This window comes from Mytilus edulis, chromosome 3, assembly GCF_963676685.1.
Source record: "Mytilus edulis chromosome 3, xbMytEdul2.2, whole genome shotgun sequence".
Taxonomy (NCBI): Eukaryota; Metazoa; Mollusca; class Bivalvia; order Mytilida; family Mytilidae; genus Mytilus; species Mytilus edulis.
In genome coordinates, this window is record NC_092346.1 from 105,891,223 (window position 1) to 105,914,925 (window position 23,703).

The 23,703-nt window shown below is 32.8% G+C and overlaps 2 protein-coding genes across 3 annotated transcripts in view; one reads left to right on the top strand and one right to left on the bottom strand.

Moving 5' to 3' along the window:
- Window positions 1-6,964: 6,964 nt before the first annotated feature.
- On the top strand, window positions 6,965-18,153 carry LOC139515566 (solute carrier family 23 member 1-like). Its single transcript, XM_071305145.1, has 12 exons — window positions 6,965-7,078; window positions 7,500-7,598; window positions 7,896-8,053; window positions 8,375-8,514; window positions 8,698-8,750; window positions 9,937-10,118; window positions 11,700-11,856; window positions 12,843-13,031; window positions 13,777-13,906; window positions 14,655-14,798; window positions 15,374-15,469; window positions 17,487-18,153. The coding sequence occupies exons 2-12, from the start codon at window positions 7,512-7,514 to the stop codon at window positions 17,744-17,746; spliced, it is 1,596 nt and encodes a 531-aa protein (XP_071161246.1). The 5' UTR covers window positions 6,965-7,078; window positions 7,500-7,511; the 3' UTR covers window positions 17,747-18,153.
- Window positions 18,141-23,703, bottom strand: part of LOC139514742 (telomerase Cajal body protein 1-like) — a 28,506-nt gene continuing 22,943 nt past the window's right edge. For both annotated transcript variants that reach the window (XM_071304380.1, XM_071304381.1), the window contains exon 12: window positions 18,141-18,302. In XM_071304380.1, the coding sequence (XP_071160481.1) occupies window positions 18,158-18,302 (145 nt within the window). In that variant the 3' untranslated portion in view covers window positions 18,141-18,157. The remainder of the gene's footprint in view (window positions 18,303-23,703) is intronic.

Below are 23,703 nucleotides of genomic sequence, written 5' to 3' on the forward strand. Positions count from 1 at the left end.
TTGTCGCTTTGACATATTCACCATTTCCTTTCTCAATTTTATACAAGACTACATCCATTATAAGTAATACAGGTTGGTCTGCCAAATAAATCACATGTGGTTCGACCATTCAGGATCCTAAGTCCTGATTCTTTACACATATTAAGTAAATGTTTACCACTATTATTTATTCTTTTATGGTCAAGATTATTTCTTGGCAAACTAATATCAAACTTATAAAAATCATCATCATTACTAGAATGACTTTTTTCATCATTTACAATAAAGTCAGGCATAGTGTTGGTGTAAGCATTAAAGTCCCCTTGGATAAGGATATCACCAAGTTTACTGTATTTTACAATTCCTTCTAATAAGTGAGTATACATAGATTGAATATCATCTGCACTATGGGCAGCACTTTCAGGAGATATATAAACAAAAGCTACGTAAATGTCTTTAGGGAGGTTGAAAAATTTGTGTTCTAATTTTGTCCAAACTATATCTGGATGTTTGGTTGCCAATTTTGATATACCTTTAGAGACAGATGTTTTGGCATAAATGCTTACTCCCCCCGAGTTTCTTCTGGCTTTTTTATTCTTTTTTCTTGTTTTGGCAACAATTAGATCAAACCCCGGTAAATTAGTACAGGCATTGACATCTTCCAGCCATGTTTCTACCAAGCCAAGGATATGAAAATTTGAAATAACTTGTAAAAAGTGACTGTCATTTATTTTTGAACTAATAAGCCCTTCAATATTCCACATGGCTATATTGAGGAGCGACTTTTGGTCAAATTTGTTAATCATTCTAGGTTCAATAATAAATTTGGTTGGGTTATTTTAGGATGTTGGGACTATAATATGATACATGTACATGTGTAATAGTGAACACTGATGATTATTTTTTCTTTTTTTCTACTTCATCATTTGATTATAAACATAAAAATAATATAACAAGCTACATAAGAAATGTATGTGCTGTAAAAAGAACAATAATTATAAAAAATAAAAATAAAAAATAATAATACTAAACAGTTACAACAAAATACTTTCTATCATGACTAGATTAGATTCATAATTTGTTTATTATTGGTTAGTTGTGAATGTTTTGTTGAGCATCAGGATGAAATGTTGCAATATTTGGTGGCCAAGGTGTATAGGGTGGTACATTCCATGATTGACGCCATGGAGCACACATGTTCATAGGGATTTGCGGAGGAAACCATTGCATAAAAGGATTTGCTGGCGGCGGAGTCATCATGTTCATAGGTGAAATATGGTTGGTCATCTGAGGACTTTCGAAAGCGGACGGATTGGATAATGGTCTTGTCATGTCCATGTTATTCATTAGCAATTGAATATTTTGAAATGGAGGCGCAGATGAAGGTCGATCGTTCCAAGTCCCATTTGGTTGACCATACTGGTGTCGTAATGGTCTGGGAGATGGCGGTGACAGATTCATAGCAGCTTTCAAATGTTTGATAATGACCGAGAGTCCAAGATTGTTGAGATGAACTTGGTCATGGAACATGTTATCAGATGGTCTAAATTGCTCAATAACAGTAACATTTGAATAGTTCGTGCATACACTGCCTATGATTTGATTTGCTTCGGTCACCATTTTATCGGAAAAGTCTCTTCGGCTTGTAATAAGAGACACATATACTTTGGCATGTATCCAGGTTTTTGTACACATATCGAGAAGTTTAACAAATTCATCATCTTTAATACCATTACTTTGTAGGTCTCTAGTTCCAATGTGTAGAAGTACGTTTTTGGGATTAAATTCTGCCCCCTTCTTTTCTATAAAGTTGGTACATGTAGAGGCACCTCCTCGAATGAACCGCTTGACACACTTGGCGCCAGGTGTAAAGCGTTCTGTTTGAATCCTTCGAATGACTGAATCACTCAGGATCAAGTGGTCACAATTATATGGATTTTTTTGTGGCGGTTTATTTTTAGATTCGGGTTGCTTTTTGTTTCTTACAAATTCTGTCGATTCATTATTTGAAGTTTCGAGTTGCCTTTTCTTTCCCGTAACTTCTGTCCATTCATTGTCAGTTTCAATTTGATCGGTTGAGATGTCAGATAATATGTTTGAATCATGACACACACTTTTAGTGAACATATTTTTATCATTGTCATTTGTTGGCCTCAAAGTAATATCTGCATCTGATTCTTCAATTTTGTGTGGATTCATTATGATACAGTGTTCAAGTGATTCGATACGATCAACTAATTTTACAATTAATGTAGACATTTTATCTATAGTGATTTTGTGTTCTACTTGGTTAGCTTTTAAGTCTTTTACAAGATTATCGGCTACATTTGCTTTTGTTTGAAGAGAATCAATTCCAGTGGCACACTGTTTGATTTTTGCTTCTATTGTGGATAATGATTCAGTTACTTTTGATTTATGATTGTTTAGCATCTCGCTAATTCTGGCTGATAAGGCATCTGGTGTTTTCATAGTTGCTAAGTTTATGTCATTAAGTTTTTCTACGAAAAGTTTCATTGTAATATCCATCGTGCTAAGTGAAGTATGAATATCTTCAAGCTTTGAATCCATCATTTTGCTGTGTTGCATGACTCTATGTTTTGGTGAATTTTCAATATGATTTGATTTTCCAAATATTGCATTTGACACATGTGCACGTATGGGCGTACTTGTAATCTGTTGGAGATCTTCACAACTTTTAGATTTTGTTAAATTTAAAATAGGTGTAGTCGGTCTTTTAACAATTGTGTCATCAGCAGAGTTATTTAAGTCACATTTGACAATTGTGTCATCGGCGGAGTCGAGCAAGTCACATTTTCCCTTTAATGTTTCAAAGAAATGGTCGGAGAATTTGCCACATTTTGCCCCTTGAAAGACGACAGATCCAGAGTGGAAAATATTAACTTTGACAGAATTATTTCTGTCTGGACCAATATCAAAATTTACCCTGATTACATTGCAGGTTTTTTGTGGTTGGCAGTTGGTTTTGGACTTCCCAAAATGTTCGATAATTGCGGTTTTCCACACGCTTTGCCTTGTGGTTTTGAAAGTAACATTATTGGTTTTGTTGTCGCATTGAACATGCTTGACCGGAATTTCCCATGCGTTTGCATCTGTTAATTCATTGTCAATGTTATCAATCTCATCACCGGTAATGCAGTCTGCATATTTATCAGGTAGTTTTGTTACACGAGATTTTAACTCGTGCGCCATTTTGTTTGTTTACATGTACATTTTGTAGAAAGTTTGTTCCAACATCCATATATATAACCGGTGTTTAAAGTTTTAGAGCATTCTTGTCATAATGATTTATGATAGAATTGACTGACAAGGTAGGCTATATGAATACACAGATGTAGTTGGTGTATTGCTAAAAAAATATCAGGAGCAGTTCAGAAAACGTGTTTCCTCTTCCACTGCTGAGTGACAATACTTGCATTAGATTAAATCATTTATCAGGAGTACTGTTTGATCAACATGTTTTATTATCAAGTCCAGTTACAAGGTAACAATGGTTACCCTTTAGCATGTTTAGTATCACTAGATTACACCTATATAAGAATCTTGAAATTTCTTGGTTTCATTGGTTACAAGGTAACATAGGTAACAACGGTTACTCTCTCTTTAAACATTTAAATAGTGCTATGCAAACCATTTTCTTTTTCAGGCTATGATAATGTCGTTTTTATCCAATAAACGCATTTTTCCATATGTAGCTGTTTGACTAACCCTTTTTGTTTTGTATGAATTTGATAGAATAGAATAGAATATTTTTTCATATATTGTAAATATGTACTTGGTTCCACTAAATATGCTTCTAATATTGCCAGTATGGCAGAACTTGGTCGTTATCCAATCTCTATTATTTGTTATTTTGCAGTCTCTTAAATACTGGCTATATTTGTACTAAGACCCTCTTTTGAATTTTAAAAAATTAGCATATAAGTCAATCGAAGATGTTGATTGTACCTTTCCATGTACCTTCAATAAACACATTTTTCAGTTTCTAAAATCAATTCATTTAACCATGTTTGGAATAATAAAGGAACTATGTCAGAAAGAAAACTCATATCTGCAGTGAAAAAAGATATTACAAGAAAGATATGGAAAATATTTTTTTCTCATGTTTGTCACAGCAAAACAAATTGCGCACATATTACAAGTTAAAAAAGGAATATAAACCTGAGACTTATACAAAGTTAAATATCTCAAAACAATATATTAGACAGTTATGTAAGTTAAGAATTTCTAACCACAATTTACACATTGAAAAAGGCAGATATAATAATACGCCTTTGGATCAAAGAATATGTAAACATTGTTTAACACTAAATTTAAGATGAATAACATTTTATATGTGAATGCAACCTCTATTAACAAGACGATAGGGAAACGTTTTATGATGACATTGTTAATATTATACCATGTTTTTGTAATTTAGATAATTTTGATAAATTTAAATATTTAATGAACTGTTCGGAGACTGATGTTCTCACCAGATTTCTTATATATATATATATAATATGTATATATATAGACAAATGTATATGTTCCAGACCGTATGAGTATTTGGACCGTACGCGTACGGTCTGGACCGTATGCGTACTTTTTCAAAATACTCATACGGTCGGACCGTACGCGTACGGTCTGACTAATATTAAGAAGTTGTCAAAGTTAATTAGATCCATATAACAGATCAATATAACTTAACTCTCAAATAGATACAAAAAAGTTTAATTGTAATTGAAAAAAAACAACAATATATTTTAATGATTTAAAAAATTCCCGCCGTAATTGAATCTGTTAATCTCTCGTATTTCACATGTCGATCACTCAGTAAAATAATTGAACTATGATCACTAAAATTGAAAATATCGGAAGTAAATATAATGTGGGAGGACAATTGTTTTAGAATATTTAGCAACTTTACCAAAAAATATTTTTGCTAAGGAACATACACGAACTGCAAAAATGTAAATGTAAAAAATATTAGTACGTTACAAGCAAGTGTAGTAACATTGGTTGAGAGTACCAAAATTAGGATCAAGATATACAATTACTGAAACAAATATTTAATTTCAATTGTTCATTTGTTCATTTTATCCGTGTAATTGTAATAATATTAAATTAGTAAATCTGAAAATAAACATTTTGATTAATGTTCATTTTTTAAAATTTAACCAATATGATCTAATAACATGTATGGTCAGCTCGTACTGGACCATACGCGTATACTCATACGGTCCGACCGTACGCGTATGGTCGGACCGTACGAGTATACGTATACGGTCCGGACCGTACGCGTACGGTCCAAATACTCATATGGTCTGGAACATATATAATATGTATATATATAGACAAATATATATAATATGTATATATATAGACAAATGTATTTTGATTAGACATTCATCAGTGGGAATAATTGCATAATATTGAAGTGTGAGTTTTGTCTCTTGATTGTTATAAGTGTCACAATTGTTGACTGTTATGTTTTATTGTTGTTTTGTTTTGTATATGTTTTTTATATGTGTTCATGTGTTTCAGCGATGATCCTTTTGTACTGGATTTTATACTGAATAAAATTAGTTACTTAGTTAATTAGTTTGTCATATAAGGCCCATAAAGAACAGGTAATTACAACAAGTGTGGACACAGATGAGTGTGGAAGTATTTTTGGATGTTGACAGTGTTTTCTGACAAAAGTGTTCTCTAGTTTTTCCCATAGGGTTCCATATTATTAACTTTGTTGCACAATGACAGCCAACATTAGCATAAGGGGTATTGTTTATTTAATATCTAGTTGTTTTATGTTCAAGACTATCAGGGAAGAGACACTTATTGCATTGCCTACCAAATTATTAGGATAGAATATGTTCCACATCTTTGATTTTGTAAATACAACAATAAACACCACAGTGAATTTAGTATAGTAGCATCGGTCAAAATCAGATCCATCAGAGACATACATTGTATTATATGTGATGTATTATATGTCTCTGGATCCATCAACATATAAATTATAAAATACACAAATGAATAAAAATCAAAACTATATTTTATAAGATAAGATGAGATAAGCTAACTTTATTGTATTATCACTAAAACATTTAACAATAACAGGTCATTTATATATCAGCACCTCGACTACGTCTCGGACTGATATGGGGGTCTCGGGATGATACCCGGGCCGATATTGAAAAGGCCATGTAATAATCTCTATTTATTTACTTTCTTTGTTTCACCGGTTTTGAAAGCTCTCCAGAGCTTATGTGTGTAATTGTCTTGTATGTATCTTATCTTATATCATAGAATAAAACAGATGTGGGATATGATTGCCAACAAGACAACTCTTCCGGTCCGACAAGAAACCAAATGACACAGAAATTAACAACTATAGATCGTACTACGCAATGGAATAATATCGTGCAGTGGCGGATCCAAAAGGGGGGTCTTGGGGGTTGAACTCCCTTTTTTGGACTATCAATGTATTTGAATGGGGACATATGATTGGACCCCCCTGTTATCCTATGTTGGGAACCCCTTTTTTTTAAATAGCTCATGTGACATGAGTGAAGATTCTAGTCCTAGAAAGTATTTTAATTTATGATAGTGTTATGGAGTAAAGCAGTTAAAAAAGTAAAGAGAAAGCATGTGACCAGATTTGTTATTGACCTACTATAATCATGTCAATATTAAATAAACTCAACATATTTCATTAAGTGTGTCAATTGCCACAAACTATGCATTCAATTATTCGTTAACAATGCGTAAAAAGTAAAATGAGTGCACTTTAGAAAAAATAATGACCAAGTGACCTTCACAGCCTTCACATACGTAAGGTAGAAGAGGGATGTAAACATCGAAAACATTCCATGTGTAAAATCAAATTGAACCAATTATTTCAATTTAGTACTATTAGGTAGTACTTTATTTAGAACTGACCGTTTTCATTTGCCACTGAAAAGTCATGTATTTTTCATCAGTATAATGCATGGTGCTTACACTGTAAGTTGAAGGATGTTAGCTTCCATATAAATACAATATTTTTTTTTATAATTTTATTAAAAGCAAAGTATTTTAGAAGAACACTTGAATACAGGTATGTATATATACAAACTTATGATATTTGAAAATATTTAGGTTGATTTTAAATCAACTTATTTACTTTTTCTCATGTATGTCATATTATTCTAGAATGTAGGACAGAAAGTCGCAGAATAAAAAGTCGCAAGTCAGTTTGAGATTATTTTTCTTTGAATAAGAATCCGTTTCTTTAGACTTTTTTTTTTCGTGTTTTATAGATCCTTTATTGACAGGAGAATGTCAAACAAGTAAACATACCGTCCCAAGAGGTCACTTTTATTTGGACTACGTGAATACATTATAGTATCAATAGTATGTAGAAAACGAAAATGGCAAACGACAGTTATTCTAGTGAAAATTGACTTGAAGATAGTTATTAATCATTACCATCACTTTTAGGTGTTTATTTTCCAACATATATTCCATCATTATTTTAGAAGGTTATTGAGATGGAAGGCAGACGGACATTATCAGGACTACAATACAAAGTAGAAGACAATCCCACATGGATAACGACAGTATTTCTAGCTTTTCAGGTAGTTATCGGATATTCTTATATATTCAAAACACCCAGATGTCGTTAAAAGAAACCAGTTACCATGCATGTAACACCCCTGCCAATAAGCCTATGGTAATATCACTGAAAGACTCCCCCCTTAATTATTGATCATTCTTCATTGACAATGATATCTTTGTGCAAATAAAATACACCCATTCGGGCTAATGACAAATAAGATACACCCATTTGGGCTAATGACAAATAAGATACACCCATTCGGGCTAATGACAAGTATACGTTGTATCTTCTCATACTGTTTGTTGTATATTTCCAGCATTATTTGATGCTTCTTAGTTCGAATTTAGCCACTCCTGGACTAGTTGCTATAACCATCTGTGCTCAAGGTGACGTAGAGGTCGCTTCCATTCTATTGGGGAACATGTTGTTTGCTTGCGGTATCTGCACAGTCATTCAGTTCTTCTTTGGTGTAAGGTAAGTATCATAATCAGAAGTTGTGAACATTTTAACTTGGATGGATATAATATCAATGATTCATGACATTTTTACATTCCTCGTTTAATTGCATGTACTTAAAACTATGTCGACCAATATCATATGCATGTCTGTTTCAAAAAACATAAAATAAAATTCATATATAATGTTGTCACTTGCAACACATGTTTCTTAACCAACCTAACGAGTACCAATTAGCATATTGTATATTTTTCAGCTTGAAAACATATATTTTTATGATGTTCCATGCATAATTAATTTGGATTTAATGATGTAAACTTTGTTGCTTTTATTCCATAGACTACCTATTGTTCAATGTCCACAATATGCGTATGTTGTTCCCGCCATAGTGCTCACGTCGTTTGACGAATGGAAATGTCCAGACATATCTGTTGCATCATCGAATACGTCAAATGTTGTTATATCTAACTTTACATTAGGTAAGATATCAATTTATACACTGTACTCAATATGAATAATGTGTAAGTATCATGTAGATTGCCTGTATATCTTTTAAAAACAATATGTATTGTTTGCCTTACCAACCATCGTTATACAACGTGCTGATATTACCAATGACAATACATGTATAAAATAGTCAATAGTTTTTTCTTGTGTTTAAGGTAATTTTACAGACATTAATGAACAACCGTATTGGCAACAACGTCTTAATATGGTAAGGTTTAAATGCTTCAACTCAACTTTATAAAGTAACTTAGCAATTGAACGTCTTAAAATTCTAAGAGATAACAATAGTCCTTCTCTCTAGATCCAAATGTGAGTTGTATCACTGCTGAAAAGTCAATCTTTGACTGATTTGTTTATTTTATTTTCCTTTTGTAAGAAAAGCCATATCTGAATATGTTTCTATTGTATTGTTATATAAACATGATAATGTCCGTAAAAAAAAAAATTATTAGTAAAACATCGACAAAAATGCATTTGTGTTTGACTGTATGTTATGGTTGATGACGTATTTTTGTTGTTGTCTCACCATGGACTGTATGTTATGCTTGATAATATATTTTCGTTGTTGTCTCACCATGGACTGTATGTTATGCTTGATGACGTATTTTTGTTGTTGTCTCACTATTACCGATAACCATTTGTGTTGGACTGTATGTTATGCTTGATGACGTATTTTTGTTGTTGTCTCACTATTACCGATACCATTTGTGTTGGACTGTATGTTATGCTTGATGACGTATTTTCGTTGTTGTCTCACCATGGACTTATGTTATGCTTGATGACGTATTTTCGTTGTTGTTTCACCATTAACTGTATGTTATGCTTGATGACGTATTTTCGTTGTTGTTTCATCATTGACTGTATGTTATGCTTGATGACGTATTTTCGTTGTTGTCTCACCATGGACTTATGTTATGCTTGATGACGTATTTTCGTTGTTGTCTCACCATGGACTGTATGTTATGCTTGATGATGTATTTTCGTTGTTGTCTCACTTTTACAGATAACCAAGTGCAAAAGTAAGCTTTCTGAGTAAACTGATAAATCTGGCGTTTTGACATTTTTACCTATTGTTTCTGTTTGTTTTGTTCACACATCGTTGTCAATATAATGAAATTTTATGCGAATGTCATACAAGTGAGAGGTTTAGCTAGGTAGAAAACCAGATTTAATCTACAAAGATAAATGCTTGTACTAAGTCAGGAATATGACATTTGTTATCCTTTCGTTTAATGTATTTGAGATTTGATTACGGACTTTCCAATTGGAATTTCATCGGAATTCGGTGTTTTTGTTATTATACGATTGCTTTAGAGCTCTGCTTATTTTAAAAGTAATTGAAATATCGACAAAAAAATATAAATGAAAAACAGAATCTGAACTATATTTTGTAGATAACTGGTTCACTTATGGTAGCTTCAGTATTTGAGATAATATTGGGAGCCAGTGGTATCTTAACTATTTTACTTAGATTTATTGGCCCCCTAACAGTCGCACCAACTATCATGATGATGGGGCTTGGTGTGTTACAACCAGTCTATGAACTGGCTGGAAGTCACTGGGGTATTGCATTTGGGTAAGTGTCTTACATTATGATGGTTGTTTGTAAATGATTGATATACATTTCAAAACACTATGAAACAACTTTTAATGACTTGTTGTAAACATTATTGCTACATTAGAAAATAGTATCAATAGGAAGATAAAAATCATAACAAACAATGTTTTATAAGACATATTCATTTCAGAACCATGGCTATGATTGTTATGCTGCCAGAGTTTACGATATTTATATCAGAACCATGGCTATAGTTGTAATACTGTCAGAGTTTACGATATTTATTTTAGAACCATGGCTATAATTGTGATGATGTCAGAGTTTACGATATTTATATCATAACCATGACTATGATTGTAATGCTGTCAGAGTTTACGATATTTATATCAGAACCATGACTATGATTGTGATTCTGTCAGAGTTTACGATATTTATATCAGAACCATGGCTATGATTGTGAGACTGTCAGAGTTTACGATATTCATATCAGAACCATGGCTATGATTGTGATGCTGTCAGAGTTTACGATATTTATATCAGAACCATGGCTATGATTGTAATACTGTCAGAATTTACGATACTTATTTCAGAACCATGACTATAATTGTGATGCTGTCAGAGTTTACGATATTTCTATCAGAACCATGGCTATGATTGTGATGCTGTCAGAGTTTACGATATTTATATCAGAACCATGGCTATGATTGTATTACGTTCAGAGTTTACGATATTTATTTCAGAACCATGACTATAATATTAATACTGTCAGAGTTTACGATATTTATATCAGAACCATGGCTATGATTGTAATACTGTCAGAGTTTACGATATTTATTTCAGAACCATAACTATAATTGTAATACTGCCAGAGTTTGCGATATTTATATCAGAATCATGTCAATGATTTTGATGCTGTCAGAGTTTACGATATTTATTTATTTCAGAACCATGGCTATGATTGTAATGCTGTCAGAAAAAAGTAAAAACACAAAAATACTGAACTCCGAGGAAAATTCAAAAAGGAAAATCAAAAATCAAAAGGCAAAATCAAAAGTCCAAGCACATCAAACGAATGGATAACAACTGTCATATTCCTGACTTGGTACAGGCATTTTCTAATGTAGAAAATGGTGGATTGAACCTGGTTTTATAGCTAGCTAAACCTCTCACTTGTATGACAGAGTTTACGATATTTATTTATTTCAGAACCATGGCTATGATTTTAATGCTGTCAGAGTTTACGATATTTATTTAAGAACGATGGCTATAATTGTAATACTGTCAGAGTTTACGATATTTATATTAGGACCATGGCTATGATTGCAATGCTGTCTGAGTTTATTTTAGTACCATGGCTTTAATTGTAATACTGTCAGGGTTTACGATATTTATATCAGGACCATGGCTATAATTGTAATACTGTCAGAGTTTACGATATTTATATCAGAACCATGGCTATAATTGTGATACTGTCAGAGTTTACGAGATTTATATCAAAACCATGGCTATAATTGTGATGCTGTCAGAGTTTACGATATTTATATCAGGACCATGGCTATAATTGTGATGCTTTCTGAGTACGATATTTATTTATTTCAGAACCATGGCAATGATTGTGATGCTGTCAGAGTGTATTCCCAAGTTCAATGTCTCTTTACCATGTCATATTAATCTTACTGCCAAGCAAGAACCATGTACCAAGAAACAAATACACAAAAAGACAGAAATTGTTGCCCATAAGATGTTCTCAGTAAGTTAAAAAAAATGGCAACAGCAGTATACTGCTGTTCAAAAGTCATAAATTGATTGAGAGAAAAAAAAATCGAAATACCAAGTAAAACCGAAGGAAAGACATTAACTAAAAGAGGAAAACAACGAAACAACAGATTATCACCTGTAACACAGTAACCACATCAAACTTACAGAGATTATCACCTGTAACACAGTTACCACATCATACTTACAGAGATTATCACCTGTAACACAGTTACCACATCACACTTATGTGACTCATATTGAACAAATTGGGTCTCATAATTAACTCTTTCTTCCAAGGTTAAAGGTTGGTTATTTTCTAAGCAAAACATGAAACATTTATGGTACAATATTACATAAAGGCAACAGTAGTATACATATGCCGCTGTTCAAAAGTCAAAAATCAATTGAGAGAAAACAAATCCGGATAAAAACTAAAACCAATGGAAACACATCATCAATAAGAGGAAAACAACAAAACAACAAACACTGAAGTGCAACAAAAACAAACGCCAATACAACATACATAGAAACAAACTATTTGATAAAAACTCCCATATTCCTGACTTGCTACAGGACATTTTAAAAAATGTTTTGTGGCAAGCCAAACCTCGTGCTTTATGGCAATGTTAAATATACCTAACACGACAACATTTTGTGTCAGGAATACAGTACAAATAAATACAAGAAAACTCAGTACAGAGAAATACATACATAAATAATATAATAGTACACATCGAAATGTTAGCCGCAGAATAACAACGAATACCCTAAATTAATTTAGGTTAGTACACAAAAACAGAATAATAGAATAACGAACTATACGTCACACGAATTTATTAACTCCACAACAAGTGACGCCACGGATACATTTCTAAAAATTGGATATAAATCGAGATTATGTTTGAAATTATGTTATTTGATGTATTTTATAACAATTAGAAGATTATTACTATTGAACAAGTTGTGTAAGTAACTTTGTAATTAATTGTATTATTTAATTATGTCGGGTTTTCTTCTAAATCAAAATGTGATGCATTTATTGATCAATTTGATGGTCTTATATCTTTAGGTATCTTGATAGAGGGCATAGACTGCATAATAGCTGCATCTGTAGGTGCTGGGTTTGGCGTAACTTCTTGTAGTCAGAACATTGGAGCTATTAGTCTGACAAAGGCAAGACTATTTGTCCTAAAGGGAGTAACTTAGTCTAAAAAGGATACATGCAAATAATTTGATTTTGGATGTAACGCGTCTTCTGATTGGTAAACGTTATTTTGTTATCAGCCCATAGACATAATTTAGTCATGTGACCGTGACGTCATCAACGTTTTTTCATGGTTTTCTACTGTTTGAAATGGAATTTAGAATTAAATTATAAGAAATGACTGGAATATTTTTTCTGTATATTCGAAATAACATAAAAACTGTGGTGCACACTGTTAAATAACCCGCTACGCGCGTTATTCAGTGTGCACCAAATTTTTTATGTTATTTCTTTATAGACAGAAACAATATTATTACAGTCATTCCTTAAATACATTGGAGCAATATGTCTAACAAAGATAAATCGTATATGAAAACAGGGGCCATGTGTTTGAAAAAGGCTGAACTTGGTCTTATGTTTGATTTTCTTCTGTGAATTGCTAATATGCGATTATTTCGTATCCTAACATTTGGAAATTGGCAGTTTTCTGTCGGGTAGAAACGAAATGGATTCAGTTTACTCAAATTTTGGGGCATGGAATTTCTTTTTTCAGTTTTTTGGGGTCCCAATTATTTAGTTTTTGCAATCTCACAGAACACACATATTATATCAGTCTTTTTGGGATTTCGCAGAAAACATACATTATATAACTTTTTCTTTCGTTTAACTGTAAATTGTATGTCTTATTATAATATCGTACTTGACCTAATTTAGGTTGGTAGTAGAAGGGTTGTATTGGTAGCTGGTATTCTAATGATGATCTTTGGCTGTTTTAACAAATTCAGTACCCTAATGGTTACCATACCAGATCCAATAGTCGGTGCCTCCTTCATTGTACTATTTGGTAGGTACTTAACCTTCGGTGTAGGCAGCTTAACTGTATAAACACGTCTTAATAGTATTACAATGATAAAACGGAAGAAAACAAAAAGTTTCTCCATAGTACACGGATGCCCCACTCGCACTATCTTTTCTATGATCATTGAAATTGGGATGAAAACTGTAATTTTACATTAAAATAAGAAAGATCATTTCATAGGGAACATGTGTACTAAGTTTCAAGTTGATTGGACTTAAACTTAAAAAAAAAATCTTGACAGAAAAATTTAACATGAAGCGGGACCGACTGACGAACGAACGGACGCACAGACCAGAAAACATAATGCCCCTACTATCGTAGGTGGGGCATAACAATATGTGTGCAAGTACTTTTTCAACTGGTCAAAAGTGCATAGCTTTTATTGATGTCATTAGGCATAAGAACAAAAGTGCCAAGTGGTGAAACATTGAAATCTGTTCCTTTGATTTGACCGATTCCTGCAAATTGTTTTAAATGATAATAATTTGAGGACTTTTTCTTAAAATATAGCTTTCAATACATAGAATGTTTAAATCAAACATTATGTGGACGTTTAATACTTTGTTCATATTCTTAATTGTAAATACGTTAATATTATGGGACGGAATTCTAACAATAATTGGTACCAATTCAACAACAGGAATCTTTTTAAAAAGGTTAAGTTTAAGTATTGTATTTAGATTAGTCTACCTGTTTTCTACTGTTCGCTATCTATTTTCAAAACTTATGTAAGGAGTGCTGGCAGCTGTTGGAGCCTCTAATCTACAATATGTTGACCTTAACTCTACCAGAAATATGGTGGTGTTTGGTATCTCTCTGTTCATGGGCTTTGCTTTGCCAATATGGACACAACAAAATGAAGCCATTTTCAAACAAGGTAAATTTATATCAATTATAAATAAACTGCATACGCTATAAAGCTGTTTGTTTTTTAAATTACACAGCAATAGTTTCTACTTGAATCTTAGTATAAGGACATCTTGGTCGAGCTTTCTTTAAAAAAAAACAATTTTCTTTCAGAGAATGGATTTGAAGTATAAAATTATTCAAGTGTTACCACAAATTACACGGACTGCAACGGGAATATGTGCATTAAAGGACTCCCTTGAAGTAATAAAAGTGATTTTTTAAGGATAATATGTATCCAAGTTAAACAGACATGATTTTTACCCGAAAGGAAGTATGTGACTCATATTGAACAAATTGGGTCTCATAATTAACTCTTTCTTCCAAGGTTAAAGGTTGGTTATTTTCTAAGCAAAACATGAAACATTTATGGTATTGAGTACATTTATTGATGATTACACAAAATCTTTGCCCTTTGTAGAAAAATTCATAGCCCACATTTCATCATATGTATTATTTTTTTTGGGGGATCAGCTTCATACAGCAATGCCAGACATATGTAGTTAATCTAATATTTCAAACAGACTTGAATTCCTTTGTTTACAGGTGATGGAAATGGTAAACAGGTATTGTTGGCCTTATTAGGAAATAGTATGTTCATGGCATGTTTTACAGCACTGGTCCTTGACAATGTTATTCCAGGTATAACTTATACGGCTTCTTCTCAAACCTGCTCCAATCAATAATCTTTATGGTAAACAGGTATTGTTGGCCTTATTAGGAAATAGTATGTTCATGGCATGTTTTACAGCACTGGTCCTTGACAATGTTATTCCAGGTATAACTTATACAGCTTCTTCTCAAACCTGCTCCAATCAATAATCTTTATGGTAAACAGGTATTGTTGGCCTTATTAGGAAATGGTATGTTCATGGCATGTTTTACAGCACTGGTCCTTGACAATGTTATTCCAGGTATAACTTATACGGCTTCTTCTCAAACCTGCTCCAATCAATAATCTTCATGGTAAACAGGTATTGTTAGCCTTATTAGGAAATAGTATGTTCATGGCATGTTTTACAGCACTGGTCCTTGACAATGTTATTCCAGGTATAACTAATACGGCTTCTTCTCAAACCTGCTCCAATCAATAATCTTCATGGTAAACAGGTATTGTTAGCCTTTTAGGAAATAGTATGTTCATGGCATGTTTTACAGCACTGGTCCTTGACAATGTTATTCCAGGTATAACTAATACGGCTTCTTCTCAAACCTGCTCCAATCAATAATCTTCATGGTAAACAGGTATTGTTGGCCTTATTAGGAAATAGTATGTTCATGGCATGTTTTACAGCACTGGTCCTTGACAATATTATTCCAGGTATAACTAATACGGCTTCTTCTCAAACCTGCTCCAATCAATAATCTTCATGGTAAACAGGTATTGTTAGCCTTTTAGGAAATAGTATGTTCATGGCATGTTTTACAGCACTGGTCCTTGACAATGTTATTCCAGGTATAACTTATACGGCTTCTTCTCAAACCTGCTCCAATCAATAATCTTCATGGTAAACAGGTAGTGTTAGCCTTTTAGGAAATAGTATGTTCATGGCATGTTTTACAGCACTGGTCCTTGACAATGTTATTCCAGGTATAACTAATACGGCTTCTTCTCAAACCTGCTCCAATCAATAATCTTCATGGTAAACAGGTATTGTTGGCCTTATTAGGAAATAGTATGTTCATGGCATGTTTTACAGCACTGGTCCTTGACAATGTTATTCCAGGTATAACTTATACGGCTTCTTCTCAAACCTGCTCCAATCAAAAATCTTTATGGTAAACAGGTATTGTTAGCCTTACTGGGAAATAGTATGTTCATGGCATGTTTTACAGCACTGGTCCTTGACAATGTTATTCCAGGTATAACTTATACGGCTTCTTCTCAAACCTGCTCCAATCAATAATCTTCATGGTAAACAGGTAGTGTTAGCCTTTTAGGAAATAGTATGTTCATGGCATGTTTTACAGCACTGGTCCTTGACAATGTTATTCCAGGTATAACTTATACGGCTTCTTTTCAAACCTGCTCCAATCAATAATCTTCATGGTAAACAGGTATTGTTAGCCTTACTGGGAAATAGTATGTTCATGGCATATTTTACAGCACTGGTCCAGGTATAGCTCATACTCTACTTCTCAAAACTACTCTAACTAATGTTTTAGTGACCTGTTTAATACTTATTTAACATTGTTAAATCTTATCATAACCATTCTCTATGTTATAGATGTACCTCCCTCAAACAATGCTTAGTCATTGTTTAAACTTGGTCAACATATGAAAGCTCCAGCTGCTGTGAAACTTCTACACATAATCCAAATAGAAATATTCATTATAAAAACTAAAAGATGTGGTATGGGTTGCCAAGAGATAATCATCAAACTGAGTTAAAATAAAGTGGTACAATGTAGTAAGGAATTAAAGGCCATTGTATTGCCTTCAACATTGAGAAAAAACCATACTATGTAGTCAGCTATAAAATCTCTGACATGAAAAATGTAAAACAAATTCAAGTGCATGATTAAGTGTGAGATTGAAGTCAGAGATAGTATTTAGCTACACTGACAACTAAATCATGTGATGCCTGGTGGTTTGTCTGGATATTATTATCTTTGTAAATATTAAAGATCTTATCGTAGTAATTGTTTAATATTAAAGGAACAGATCATGAGAGGGGTATCTTATCATGGCGAGAATTGACCAAAGAACATCTAGATGACAAAGAAAACTTTTCCTTACGAACATATGACCTTCCTTTTGGTATGTCAAAAATTAAATCTTGGAGTTGGGCCAGATATATTCCTTTTTCTCCAACATTTAAAGAAGACAAGTGTGGTCCTTGTACTAAATCTAAAGGAATAGAGTCTATTGGAGAGGAGGTGAATATTATTCTAAGTGATAACTGTGGCCATGTATAGTACTTGTAAGAGATTAGCAAGGATCAAGTCAACATTTATAAAAGACAATGGCATTTTTAATGATAATTTTGCTTGATTGGAGAATTGTTGACAGAAAAGGGAATGCAATGTAGTTTCATTATATGAGATGTGTATAGAGATTTTTTTCTTTTTCTTTGTTCATACTATTCAAAATGCTTAAATGTAGAAAGTACAACTTTCAATGCATTAAAATTCATGAAATTCTCTGAGTAAAGGGTAATCAATGGTAAATAATCATCATCATTTACATAGTGTTTTTTTATGAGCCATCCTTTATAAATGTTTTTTGTCTGTTTCAATGCCTGCTATTTTATAAACAGATTGTTTTCATTTGAGAATCAGTATGTCATACAAATAAAATAAAACTACTACAAAAGAGATAAAAATGTATTATGACTTAAACTTCCAGAGTTTAACACTATTGTCTATTACATCAGATTCTATACTCTCATAATCAGAATCATCACTATCGCCAAGGTCAGGATAATGTCTCTGTCCAGAACAGGTAGCCAATACATTCTCATATGGATTCAAACTGAAAATACATTATATACAAACTTGTAAATATAGAAATGGTTTTATCTAATATGACATAAAGCACAATTTATACTTAAATGAAGTTGTGATTTCTCATGAGTAATGCAGATTTATTAATCCCCCCAATGCAGAATAGTAAATACCTCACCAAAGCAGAATCATTAATATCTCCCCCCCCCCCCCAACATTGAAAGGAGGTGAAAGTTTTGCTTAACATGTTGATATACCATACAGATATCAACAAGCTAGCAAAGCATGTATTAATCATTTCTTTATACACATGACACTGTAAATTCAGGCAATTTCAGCCGAAATATATATTGTATTCATTCATAAAATGTGCGCACAGTGAATACTTTTATAACCCTCTGAAATTACAAAAAGAAGCATTCAATACTTATAATTAGATTTTTTTAGCTAGGATCATGGAAACACAATTTTGATCAAGTTTTTCTTTAATTTACCTGTACACTTTATTGTGGAACCTTGTGTCATCATGAATGTTACATTTCATTGCGTAATGAATGGTAATTACAGAAGGACGCGAGACTGTTGTTAGCCAATCAAAATAACGTATCATAATGAGATTGTTGTTAGCCAATCAAAATAACGTATCATAATGAGACTGGTGTTAGCCAATCAAAAATAACGTATCATAATGAAACATACACGCAATGCAATTATGTGACAGAATGTCTGAGCAGTAATAAAACCTTGTCTTGTACGGTAGTCTAGTCAAAATAGCATTTGACCTAAAAAAAATTGCAACAGAATTTGTTTTTGTATTTTTCTATTCAAAATGACTTTCTTTATAACATACCAAAAGTCTACCAAGATATATGAGTGGGAACATGGATTTTTTTTGGGTGAAAAATAGCAACATTTGTCAAAAATAGCGAAAAACTGGAAAAAGCTTGTAAAACATTCATTTTTGATGATAATTATTTCAAATCAAAAGTTTTACAACAGTTTATACAGTGTTTATGAAATGAAATAACAAAAAAAATTTTTTTTTTATAAACATGAAATTTTAGGTGAAAACGTCCAATTTTTGTTGGAATTTGAGATTCACAATGTGAATTGATTACCAAAACAGACAGGAAAATATAAAAAATGATAATAGAAGTTCATTTTATTCTTTAAAAACGACAAAAACCTTTATTTTAATCATTCATAAACTTTACAGCAATTCCTTATTGGGTAAATGATGATTTTGGGTAAAATATAGTAAAATCAATCAAAAATCGTTAAAAACTGGAAAAACACCAATTTGGAGTTTTAACTGTTTTTGAATCACTCCAAAAGAGAAAAACGGAAATCTTAATATAATTATAATCAGATCAAACAAAATTTATTGTAAAACAATAGTAAAATAACTGATTTTAGGTGTAAAAAACTGGAAAAAATTATTTATATTTTTCAGAAACCATTTTTTCAACAGACACACCATTTGGTGTCACAGTTTGTTTACAGTTGCATCTAATATTTAAATGTTAAGAAGCTTATCAGGAGCAGGTGGAAGTTCCATTAAATTGGACAAAGTTTTCCATGTTTGATTTCCCAACCATAGTCTTCATGGTCTGTAGGATCTATGTCAACTTCTTCTGATAATACACTTGAAGGCTATGAAATTGCCCTGAATCTGATGTTGGTGGTAAACTTTTCATCTGAACCAATGTGTTTCCAGTAATTACTATAAATTTGAATTTTCTCCAGAGAAGAATGTCAAGTCCTTCTAAAGGAATTCCTCAATATAAACATATGAGCACTTCTTCTCCTGCTTTGATGATATCTGCTTTAATGAAGCCTTATTCATGAAAACTTGATCTTAATGGAAATCCTTTGCTTATTCCAAAAAGCTTAGATGATGAGTCACAACCTGTTATAGAAGCAAAAAGAGCAACAAATTACAAACATCATCCACAAGAAATCCTTTAGACTGTTTTATGTTCCATATTTTCATTGATTTGGTTGATTGTCATTTATTCAGATTTAAAAATAACCCGTTTGCACTGCTGATTAACATGATGAATAAGTAACACTAATAGATCCGTATCTTCACCATTTACTATGACTACTAAAGACAAAGCACAATCCAAAGCTGTTTGCACAATCTGCATCACCAGTCGCATTCTTACATCTAATGTTATTATCTTTTAGCTCGTCACAAAGCACGATAATAAGATATAGGAAGATGTGGTGTCACTGGTGTGAGTGCCAATAAGACAACTCTCCATCCAAATAACAATTTATAAACGTAAACCATTATAGGTCAATGTACAGCCTTCAACACGACGCCTTGGCTCACACCGAACAACAAGCTATAAAGGGTCCCAAAATTACTAGACTAAGTGTAAACCATTCAAACGGGAAAACCAACGAGCTTGTTTGTTTTGACTGTTTGACATGAAAAGTTCCTTTTTAGTAATGGATAATAGATTTTTTTCTTCATCAATACTACATACAACAGACCTTTTTTGGAGTGGTCTTTTAACAGATTTGACTATAGAAAAAATATTGATGAGAAGTGTCAAATCTTGTTGAGGCCTAACCAGGGGCAGAGGAATGGGTGAATCAGAGAATGGGACAGATTTATTAAGTACTGTTGATTCATTATTATTCGTTGAAAACTAATTTCGTGGGTTTCGTGGGTACATATGCACCACGAATTCAAATATTCAACGAATAGCATAATACCAATGGGCTTTGTATACAGAGACCAGCAAAACCATGAAATCAAATATCCACGAAAATGCAAGTTTTCAGCAATCCACGAAAATAAATGAATTCACAGTAACTAAACGACTAAGTGATAAAAAAGCTAAAATTGAATTGCCAATTAAAGGCAAAAACGACAATATGCTATCAACAGAACGAGATCAATATTTGAGATGGAAGGAACATTTTCAAGAGGATCTTAATACAAAAGAACCAGATAATCTAGCAATTTTTCCTGAGGCACCCTTAGACCTTGAAATAGACACAGATCCACCTTCAAAACAAGAAATACAGGCAGCCATTAAAAGCTTGAAAAACAAAAAGTCACCTGGCATAGACCAACTAAATACAGAACTTTTTAAGATAGATACAGTGCTAGCAGCGGATTCTGTACACCCAGTATTCCTGAAAATATGGGAGCAAGCTGTTATTCCTAACAGTTGGTCTGAAGGCAACATCATAACAATACCAAAACAAGGAGACTTAACTTACTGCAATATTTGGAGAGGAATCACCTTACTATCGATTCCAAGTAAGGTCTTCTGCATAATTTTAATATCAGGAATAATAGAGGCTGTTGATAAGAAACTACGACAAGAACAAGCTGGTTTCAGAAAAGGTAGAGGCTGCATAGACCACATATTGGTCCTACGTAACAACTGAGAACAGTGTCATGAGTGGCAGATGAATCTACTAGTAAATTTTGTGCACTTCGAGAAAGCATTTGACAACTTACACCGGGAAAGTCTTTAGGGTAGTTCTTAGAAACTATGGAATACCAGGTAAGATAGAACATCTCATCAAGCAGTTCTATACAAATTTCTCAAGTACCATCAACTCTGAAGCTGACACTAGTTTCCTTGTAAAATCAGGAGTAAGACAAGGATGTGTTATGTCATCTGTGCTGTTCATAATTGCTATTGATTGGGTAATGAGAACAACCCCAGCAGAAAGTAACAATGGACTGAGATGGACACTTTGTACCACAGGACACAGACTATGCTGATGATTTAGCACTTTTATCCCATACCAAAGATCATATGAAGGAGAAGACCAAAAAGCTAGAAGAAACAGCTAAAATGATTGGACTTGAGATCAATGCCAAAAAGACAAAGCTAATGTACCTCAATACAGAAAGACACCCTATCATATTTATAGAAGGAAAACAGCTGGAAACAGTAGATTCATTTAATTATCTAGGCAGTTGTATAATCACAGAAGGTGGTGCTGAAAGAGATATAAAGATCAGAATAGGAAAAGCTAGATCCGCATTCATTAGACTAGGCAACATCTGGAAAACAACAGCCTTTTCAAAGAAGACCAAGCTCAGGCTCTATAACAGCTGTGTACTTTATGTACTCCTATATGGGTCAGAGTACCGGAGAATGACTGAGAAAGATATCAACAGGCTCTCCAGCTACTATAACAAATGTCTGAGGAAAATAATGAAAATATTCTGGCCAAACAAAATCTCCAACAAAGACCTACATTAGATGACCAGCACCAAGGACATGGAGACTTTGCTGATATAAAAAAGCTAGTGGTGGCTTGGTCATGTTATACGCAAAACATCTGATGACATGACCAAGTTAGCCCTTAGATAGACACAAGAGGAACAAAGAAAAAGAGGCCGACCTCAAACACGTAACATAAAGACGCACCATAGAAAATGAGCTAAAGGAAAGATAATATACCTGGGGCACAGTGGAAAGAAAAGCAAGCAACCCTGAAGAGTGGAGGAAACTTGTCCTTGCCCTATGTGCCGTAAGGCATAGTAAGGACTAAGTAATTAAGTAAAGACATGTTTTAAAAACACTTAACCAAGGATATCTGAAAACGCATGTCAAGTTTTAATGAATAATGCTTTATTAAAGCAGATATCATCAAAGCAGGAGAAGCATCTGATTCAGGGCAATTTCATAGTCTTCGAATGTATTATCGGTGCCAAAAATGGATGTAAGAAGAAGTTGACATAGATCCTACAGATCATGCAGACAATGGTTAGCAAATTTCACGTGGAAAACTTCGTCCAATTTTGATTGAACTTCCTCCTGCAACTGATTAAAGTTTTAACATTGTAAGATGCAAATGTAAGCAAAACTGCAACACCAAATGATGTGTCTGTAGACAAAATGGTCGGTAGGATGCGGTGAATGTTGAGGTTTGAGTTTTTCTTATACTGTTCCGATTGCTGAATCTGACTTTACTGATGAAAAGATATTTGTTGTATACAGAAAACTATGGAATAATCTTTAAAAAAAATGTTTCCATTTATCTTGTCATTTACTTTTAAATCATCCGTTTTGGTCAGTGATACTTTTTATCTCTCATTATGCATGGTCAACAAATCTATGATTTTCGCTTAACATCTCTTGTTGGTTAAAATAGTATGAATCTAAGCATTGCACTTTTTCATATAAAGAATATAAATTAATGTTATCTGAGATCTTAATTGATTTCTGAAAAAACTATGAGTTTTGTAATTTTTATCTAGTTTTGTCAATTTTGGGCCAATTTTGCTTCTTTTTTTTTTTTACACAAAATCAGTTATTTTCAAATTAGTTTTACAATGAATTTTGTTTGATCGGATTATTATTCTATTAAGATTTGCATTTTTTTTATTTTGGAGTGATTTAAAAACAGTTAAAATTCCAAATTGGTGTTTTTCCAGTTTTTAACGA

Excerpts from the sequence above, each read along its gene's own strand:
- LOC139515566 (XM_071305145.1), top strand. The coding sequence starts at position 7,512 with ATGGAAGGCAGACGGACATTATCAGGACTACAATACAAAGTAGAAGAC. Across the intron at positions 10,119-11,699 it reads CACTGGGGTATTGCATTTGG|AACCATGGCAATGATTGTGA; the intron begins GTAAGTGTCTTA and ends TATTTATTTCAG. Across the intron at positions 15,470-17,486 it reads CCTTGACAATGTTATTCCAG|GAACAGATCATGAGAGGGGT; the intron begins GTATAACTTATA and ends TTAATATTAAAG.